Source organism: Dendronephthya gigantea, unplaced genomic scaffold (assembly GCF_004324835.1).
Source record: "Dendronephthya gigantea isolate DGI-Jeju-01 unplaced genomic scaffold, DenGig_1.0 000105F, whole genome shotgun sequence".
Taxonomy (NCBI): domain Eukaryota; kingdom Metazoa; phylum Cnidaria; class Anthozoa; order Malacalcyonacea; family Nephtheidae; genus Dendronephthya; species Dendronephthya gigantea.
The window spans coordinates 465368-475117 of NW_021163115.1; the positions used below are offsets into that span (position 1 = coordinate 465368).

The 9750-nt window shown below is 35.0% G+C and overlaps 1 protein-coding gene across 1 annotated transcript; it reads right to left on the reverse strand.

The window, feature by feature from the left end:
* Nucleotides 1–994: 994 nt before the first annotated feature.
* On the reverse strand, nt 995–6141 carry LOC114534727 (lactadherin-like). The gene is made up of 4 exons (XM_028556193.1): nt 5972–6141; nt 4976–5096; nt 1545–1870; nt 995–1060 (listed from the first exon to the last, which is right to left on the reverse strand). Exons 2-4 carry the CDS (start codon nt 5049–5051, stop codon nt 995–997), a joined length of 468 nt encoding a protein of 155 aa, XP_028411994.1. The 5' UTR covers nt 5052–5096; nt 5972–6141.
* Between the last annotated feature and the right edge of the window lie 3609 nt (nt 6142–9750).

The following is a 9750-nucleotide window of genomic DNA, read 5'->3' on the forward strand; positions in this document are numbered from 1 at the left end:
ATGACTGAAATAAGACTCTAGATCTACCTGTATATAATTAATGGCGTAGGTGCAATTACTAGAATAAGAAAGTTGCATTAGAAAGTATATACGTGACTAAAAACGCACTAAAAATGGTGCGAACTTGCAAGTTCAATTCACAGCCGATATGTAGAGTACAAGGCACCTAGTCTTAGAAGCAAAAAGATTTAGCCCAGTATCCTGACTTCAAAATCAAACCACAAATTGAAACGGTGTTTTAGAGCATATTATAATTAGAGTAGATTTTCCAAATAGAATACTATATACACGCAGCATGAATATGACACCTTTTCACTATTTCGGCAACAGTTTTATTCGTTACTTTAATTTATCCAAATTTAGAGCAAATAATTAAGCAAAGTTGTGCAGGACTCGTCCTTGATGAAAATGATCTCGCCAATAATAATCTATTGCTTCTTCCTTTGCCACTGATCATAATAGTGTTAAAATTATACAAACAGTTTTTTAAAAGGTTGCTTTGTGGTTGAGGAAAATTAGCTTGTAGGTACACCACTTAAGTATTTAATACTTAAATAAAGCTTTCGGTCCGTTAACCCGTCATCAGTGCAATGCCTTTCGGCCCTTGGTTGTGATGGTAAGCCAATAAAACCACCACTATATATATAGCTAAATTGCTCACCAAAAAGAGCTTGTAACCGACGGAATCGCTGCAAGCATCTTGGCCCAAAAGCTTTTGCAGTATTAAATACTTATACGTGTACCTACAAACTAATTTACTTATTTGACATCACCACCATTCAAACATGCAAGAATATATTTTTGTGGTTGAATTTGAAATTCCGAATCAATTCAAGTGTGTCTTTTTACATTTCTGAACCGAGAAATGTATAGTTGGCGTAGCCAACCTATGTAAATTTGTTGCTACCATTCTTGTCTTTAAAAATTTTTTGTTTTCACAGTCAATTAACACCAAAATATTAGCATAGCAGGGCAAATCGCCAGGCCAGGTGCGCTACTGATCTAGAGAAGCACCAGCTTCCAGGCGGGCACTCAACACTCTTGGTTGATAAAAAGGAAGCTAAAATATGTATATTTAGTATAATTTCAGTATTGAAAAATGACCTTTGAGCATTCTGATTGGCTCCTTCAGCAGTAACTATGAGGCAATAGTTACTGCTCAGAGCAGTCTGAGCAGTAACTATTGCTTTTCCCCCAAAAAAACATGGCTGAAAATACTCAAAATCGTTTTGGAAAAATTTCGGAAGCAGAAATTGAGAACATAAATCAGTTGTATTTAATTTTCAATACTGAAATTATACTAAAACAATTAGTCGCCTCAGGCTCGGTGATTACAAGCCTATATTCACTTCGCCTTCGGCTCAGTGAATATAGGGTTGTAATCACCTCGCCTTCGGCGACTAATTGTTAAATAGGGACGGTTTGGTGGCAGGGCACACGGTTCCTACGACCCTGCATATCAACTAGTTCAAATAGGTGAGCGCAGATTTTGTATGAATGCATATTTGTATAACAACGTGCAGCTAGTGGATATAGATTAGTACCTTGACTGCTTCTTCTTGTTTATAGAATTGAAAAGTTTCCCCATCTTTGCTCGAAGAGATGGTGTATCTCTTAACAAACTGATTAACATTAAAATGATTGCGTCCTTGGGTACCTATTCCTGTGATTAGAGTAATTATTTTAAGATCAACTTGAAGCCATTGATGAATATTACTCTTCAAAGATGACCATGCGCAAGATCTTCCACTGCTCGGGCAGAAATTTAATCTTCCATTCGCCACACGATGAAAACTATTGTATTCGCTTGATGCCGTGATTTGGTTATCACGAATATCACCATTTTCCATCCCAAGAGCTCTATTAGGCACTAATCAGAAAATTATGTTATTAAAAAGCAGCCAAATGTTTTTTACCTATTTTTTTCATCTTTTAGAAATGTGATTGATGATTATTAAAAATCCTGACATCTGGTTGCTCGAGCGACCTAGGATTATTACGCGATAATCACCTAAGCGGATATTTCAAGGTGACAGATGAAGAAAGGCATTATTTTAACGAAAGCACAAAAAAGGGAAAAAAAATAAGCCTAAAATCATATTCAAGGTAAAAAAAACTACATTGAACTTTATTTTGCGAAAACATTATTTCATCTGTTTGAATCGCTGTAAAAAGTGTCTGTTTACGTTTTGTAATTATACTAAAACAATTAGTCACCCCAGTCTCTGTGAATATATCCAGTGGCGTAGCCAGCAACGATAATTGGGGGGCGCATATTCATATATTCATGTTAACAGACTGTAAAGACAATTGATTTGAAAAGAAATTAATCCTGCGTATCACGAATATATGAATATGTGCCCCCCAATTATCGTGCTGACTACGCGACTGAATATATCGCTGATTTAATACCGAGACGAAATAATCGTTGTTAAATGGTGTTAAAATATAAGAGTAATATAATTAAATCTGTTTTAACACCAACATTATTTATTTGCTTTATCAGGCTTGAGTCTTCTCGACAAGGTAATATTAAATACTCACTGTCGCTGTGAACAAGGCGGAATTTCGTTTTAAGCTAATCGGCATATTTGTTTACATATTTTACGCAATGCTAATCAGAATGCCTTGATTTTTAAAACCTCATGTAAAATAGTAAATAATGTACCTTTTTACCGGAAGTAGTCAAACTTTATGCCCTCTGATTGAGTTACTGAAAATGTAAATAAATTTACTGAAACGAAATTCCCCCTCTTTGTTTGTGTGAATAACGTCTTATTATAGTTATATGCAAGGTTATCTCAAAAAACTATTGAACTAGCTTATACTATATAATTATATTAAAGTGCCTATATCACTTGTGGGATCTTTACGGATTTGAATAGGGCTTAATTGAAGAAATTGTTTATAAGTTCTACAACCTTTTTTGATATAATTAAATAGTTTGGAAAATACGTTGGTTGGGGGGAATGATTTGCAAACACGCTGTCTTTTATAATGTAAACATGACGAGTTTCACTGGCGATATAGTTTGCGCTTTTCAAGAAAAAAATGCGGGAACGGTGCGTTTTGTATGGTTGTAGCAACTGGGCGAGTTTTTCTCAAAATATTTTACGCTATTGGAAGATCGAAGTAAGATTACAATTGATTATATTATGTTTGACAACAGCTGGGCATTTTGTTGTCGCTGTCTAAAAATTGCGGGCGCATTTTTTCAAGAAGAATTTTAATTCTTCGAACGCCAAAAACATGTATTTTGAGGAGCTTTTTCTTCTTTTCTACTGGTTTGTTCATGGAAATAAAAAGGTGTATTCAAAGATTACGTTCCCGTGCTTGCATACAAGGGTATAACGACATTCTCGCGTAAATATTTGCGAAGGATTTTTATTTGCAAATGGGCGACAAGTTGAAGTATTTCACTCATTGTCAAAGTTTCAGGACCAGATTACAGCAGTATGCAAACAACGAATTAACCCTATTTTACTCTTGACAGAAGCTGACATATTGTTGTTTCCACAGGTGTGTTCATTAATCTATTTGTCCCTTCTCATGCGAAATAATAAGTACCTTAACATGCATTTTTCTATAGAAATAACACCTTTTTATCTAGGTCTAAAGGTACTAAAGTTCATGTCATAAAAGGTTCTAACGATTCCCCATTATTGTATTTTGATGCAAGCAATGTTATACTAAATTTTTGCTCAAATAATTTTATCATACTTTAGTTAAATGATCAGAAATAGGAAGTAACATATCCCACAGGTTAATTTATATGTTTGTTTACAGACAAAAATAAGTATTGTGCGCATTTTTCTCAGCATGCCCACTAACTTTTTTATGAAGTTTGAACAATATGGATAGTTTTAAGCCATGTTTCGGAGAGAGGCACTGGTAAAAATTTTAAAATATTTTTATATATGTGCCACAGCATCACATAATTTCACAAAGCAAGTATGCCCATATTAAAGTTTGCAGTTAGATTCTTAAAACTTACCAAATCAATAGGACTTTTCATAATTCATAACAACCAATACTTGGACATATTAAAATCACTTTTGCAGCAATTTTTACATCATAACAAACTCATACAGAAGGAAGTTCCTAAGTATGTTACCACATGGCATTTTCAGAGCATAAGTGGTTTGTGAAATTACAACATCTAGAGCATTTTTCCCATGAGTGCATGGCTAATGTTTCAATAAAACAAAACATGATTTAACTTTCATAAAATATACTTTATAACTGAAGGCAAAGGTCAGTTTTCACGAAATCGAAAGAGGAAAAGGTGTTATTTCTATAAAAAAATGCATGTTAAGGTACTTATTTATTTTGCGTGAGAAGGGACAAATAGATTAATGAACACACATGTGGAAACAACAATATGTCAGCTTCTGTCAAGAGTAAAATAGGGTTAATTCGTTGTTTGCATACTGCTGTAACCTGGTCCTGAAACTTTGACAATGAGTGAAATACTTCAACTTGTTGCCCATTTGCAAATAAAAATTCTTCGCAAATATTTACGCGAGAATGTCGTTATACCCTTGTATGCAAGCACGGGAACGTAATCTTTGAATACACCTTTTTATTTCCATGAACAAACCAGTAAAAAAGGAGAAAAAGCTCCTCAAAATACATGTTTTTGGCGTTCGAAGAATTAAAATTCTTCTTGAGGAAATGCGCCCGCAATTTTTAGACAGCGACAACAAAATGCCCAGCTGTTATGTTTGACAAGAACTCGGTTCCTGAGTCCCAGGCCCCGAACACGACGGAAATTTAGGCAAATCGTTTAGATGTAAATATTTCCGAAACTATTTAACTATATCAAAAAGGGTTGTAGAACTTATAAACTAATTTTTCAAGCCCTATTCAAATCCGTAAAGATCCCACAAGTGATATAGGCACTTTAAGTCTCTTTTCCACTCATCGCAAAATACACTCGCAAAACGCTAGCATGATATAATTAAACATAATTCACCGTTATCGCAATGTTTTCCTTCGTAACACTTCAAACACCAACAAGTAAACTGTTCAGCTCGAGGATCCCAAACCATGGTTCCGCCATTACGACATTCATTTACTTCCTTCCCGCACGCCAGCTTAAAAAAAATTCAAGACACATAAATGTCATTATGGAAAATACCTATTTTTTTCTGTAGTAAAAGATTTGAAAATTCCACGGTGAAAAGTGGAATCAAGCCATCGGTGAAAATAAGTGCTCGTTGCAAATACTTAAGGTGTAATACTAAAATTAGAAATATTGAAATAAATTATGTTGAAGTAGAAATGTATGATTGTTCTGATTCTAGTTCACAGCAGAGGCATTCACGAGCTAAGTTTGTTCAGCAGTTGTTCCGGAGTTTCTCGGATACACGTCCAAAAAGAAATGATTTTTCGCACAATGGTACCGAAGTTAATTTGAGTATATTGCGGCAAAAACTTTCCCTCTCTTCTACCAAAAAACTAAGCTCTAAAACGACTGAAGCATACTTGGCACACTGATGCCTGCCCTGGGAACTAGACTCTAAAAAACAGATATTAATAATTGTGTTAAGATATTTCGATATTTTCAGTTTATAAATTTGCAAATTGGTGGTGTACCATTTTAATAGACCTTTCTTATATATTATGACTTTCAACGCACACGTGTAGTTGATTGGCTCGTTAGTTTTACGGAGAGCCAATCATACTCCGTGGAACATCAGGCCCTCCGCGTTTGACGTCATTACAAGAAATCTGTATTTATAGAGGATTGTACGAAAGGCTTATAGACACAGTATTTATGATAAGGATGGTCATGGAATTTCAAAGTTTTTAATATATTTCCCTTTTTAATTTTTTTGCCATCTCTTTTGCCATATATATTTATATCACTGAGTGAGACATACATAAAAAAATTGGTATATATTAGTGATTGATTAGTGATTCAGCTTTTAGAATATATACAAAGGTAATTTCAATATAGTATTCTTACAAAATGACTTCTGTCAACGTTAATCTTGTAAAAGCTCCACTCTCGCTCTTCTTTGATACCTCCGTGTTCCTCAAAGTCATGCTCAGTTGTGTTGGTCAGCTGACAGTTGGACTCTTCATCGACTTTTTTCTTATAATTATACGCAACACAAAAACGGTTTACAGCGCACTGAAGTTCACAAAATATATCCATTTCTTCTGTAAACTGATCCATGATATTAGTCCTTAAGCGAGATACGCCTAAATGCAAAAACAATTATTTGTGTAAGCAGTGGGAAATCACTTGATATTTTCATATGCGTTTGTAATTACGGTAACCAATGGAAAGGTGAAAAGAAGTGGTACCTAACACAGATCACTAGTCCAGTTTCGTGCTAGCTACTTTCTATACTTTAAACTTTAAAACTGGAAATATATTTAAATCCCGCTGGGGTCAATGAAAACACCATGCAACAGCTATTTAACAGTTATTCTGCGAACTCGAGTCGTATATACGGCCATAAGAATGACGAGAGTGAGCAGAAAAGGTGTTTTATTATATACACAAACTTTGTCGCCTTTTCGGTGCATTTTGGTGTGCTATTATCAACTAAAGCTTGGATTTCTATTTCACTCAACTCCCCAAATCTTTCAGCCATTTTGTTTACTTTCTTTACTAGACAGATATGAGCTAATATCTGTCTAGTAGCCAACCAATGAAATTGCAGCATACCTTGCTCATATCTGGCACTTGTGTATATAATAATATATTTTATTCACACTGGTAAAATATCAGCTGTGTGAACCCCAATTTTTAGTCGCCACTGTTTTAAGCCGTGTTGAAAATTTCATCAGAACGGCAGAAGGCTGATGTTGAACGACCCGCATGATTTGATTAAATAAAGGTAAAAATATATAGACGTTTCTCATGTTCTTTAGCCTAAAATTTATTAATAAATAATGATATGGTTTGTATTTTGACTCATATACAATAACATATTTTTTTGGAAAGAAGAATGTACGAAAATTTTAGGTCATGAGGCCCACACTACTATTCATATATATAGGTCGCGGCATGCTTTAGCAAAGAGGAAAGTGTTACTTACTCGGATATGCTCCAACTTCTCATGATAAGGATCTTCAACGTCCTCGACACAATTTGGAATGACTAAATGATTAATATAAACAACATAAAAAGAACATACCACGTCGTATAACAGGATATGTTTGCGTAGAGATGTGGCTCATCATAAGCATTAATATTAAAAAGTGGATTGACATCGTTAGCTATCTCACAAAAATTCTTTATATTTTCAGAACGCGATATAATTGTATTTTTTAACAATCAGTGTACATCAGACCCCTGGGTTTCAAATGAAAATGAATCATATTGCACCTGATTTGCATCTATAATTAATTAAATTTGTTGGGGACAAATTAAATTATCCTTAATTATAGTTAATACAACAAAAATTAATTTAAATAAATTATGTACACGTGTGGGAGGTATTCAATTTAGTCATGCTGATATTATTGGCATAGGGAAAATAGGCTAGATATTTGCGAATATCTCAAAGTAAGAGAAGATAATGAAAATCTTGAGAGAGACCTAACAATTAACCCCAATTTCCCTTTTAAAATCGATGTTCGTATTTAAAATTCTTTCTTCGGATGTGAGATTGTTCGACTGTTCTCTTTCCACATTTATCTCCGTGACCGAAAATGACAACTGGATCCGATGCATGATTCACATAGCGTGCAAGTTGCTTGGGAAAGTTTAGATGTTTGTTCAAACGGAGGACTCGCGTTACATCGCATACTATACGATGAATATATGGGGGTCTTGTAAACAGCGTCACTGATATGAAAACCATTCAAGTGTAGACTAAGAGCAGACATCGTCGTACGCGTTGTCTTCAGTACAGAACGAATCGTAGATGTAACCAGAATTGTGGCCGTAAAATGCGATCGCAACGTGCAACAACAGGTTTTAAGCAATTAAGCCAGCCCGCGAACGAGAGCTATCGGCTGAGCTAAGGCAAAGGTTATACGTAGCATTTTCTTCGCATTTGAATGCAATTCAAACAATTGATAATGAGATGATAAACCTGATTAAGCTTCATTGTCATCTCATACTCAATTGTTTGAATTGCATTCAACGCGACCAATATATGCGACGTATAAACTAGGCCTAAAAGATACTCGTGAACATTAAGCAAGTTTCTTTACTCCCTAGTGTGCGGGAGGTAAAGGCCCTTCGTGAACAGGGTTGGTAGATTTTATGAATAAATAAGCCAAATATATTAACATAACATTTGTTTTCTTTGTTTAAAACAAAGGAATCAAAGGGCCGCTAATAACAATGTTTGGCTTATTTATTCAGTAACTTACCAACCCTGTTCGTGAATTGATATATATAGCCCATACAGCACACGTCGTCAGGCGCTAACTGTTTTATACAGTAGAGTAGCTACCTTCGCAAGTGATTGAATTATAGTTAATGATTCAATAAAATAACTCATAATTGAATTTAATAGAATTTGATGAATTTCAAACACTATGAGATATAGAGCATGGAAATACTGGAAGCTGATAGGCTGAGTGAAGCTAGCTATTATCTAAATGGAACACATGCGGGTGTTTATGCAATTGATGATTTAGGGCCTCCACAGACCCTAGGTAGCCCAAAGGTATTTGTGTTTCAATCTAAAGCGTCCATCCAGTTTATTATCGCGGTCTGTGACGTAAACACCAATTATAGCAATTGGTGTTTACGTCACAGACCGCGATATTAAACTGGGTGGAGGCTTTAGATTAAAACACAAATACCTTTGGGCTACCTAGGCACAGACTAGGGAGTTAGTTGCCGACAACTATTTGTGATCGACAACTAAAAGTTATCGACAACTAAATAAGTCCGATAAAGGATTCCACACACTGGCGCTCAAATACTGATTTAGCAACCGAAATAGCGCGGAGATTAAAAGTAGTCGACAACTAAAACAAAAGTTTTCGCATACTAGAAAAACGCCAAAAAATGAGGCCCCTTTTCGAAAAGGAAAACTGCTTAGTTATCGACAACTAATAATTTAGAGTTTAGCTCCCGACGACTTGCGCGACAGACTACGTTTTTTAGTTGTCGATAATTATTTTACTTGTCGATTACAAATAGTTGTCGACAACTAAATCTCTATGCAATTCCAGTACAGCTAGTGTAAACATGGCCTTAAGCTATTAATTCACCATGCAAAATTGAAGAATATTAATGCTAATAAATTTTTTGTTGTATACACATGATCACAGGCATATGAACCATATGTGTTGACAGATATTCCCTATGTAATCACATGCGCATCACATGTGGTTCACATGTGTATCCATGTAACCACGTGCGCATCACATGTGGTTCACATGTGTATCCATGTAACCACATGCGCATCACATGTGGTTCACATGTGTATCCATGTAACCACGTGCGCATCACATGTGGTTTATATGCATGTAGACTCCATATAACCACGTATATTCACATGTGAACCACATATGATCTGATGTATACACATGTGAATCACATGAGAAACACATATGGTTTGCATGTGTTTTTTTCGTATAAAGGTATGCTTGCCGGATTTGTTGGTTGAAAACATAACATTATCCAAACTGGACCAAACACTGCGGAATTACGCTAAATTATTTTTTTTAATACTATTAATTTCACAGATCTCCCAAACGGGCTTTTCAGATCAATTTACAAAAATATATATAACCGTTTAAAATATACTCTATAATATAGTTACATTA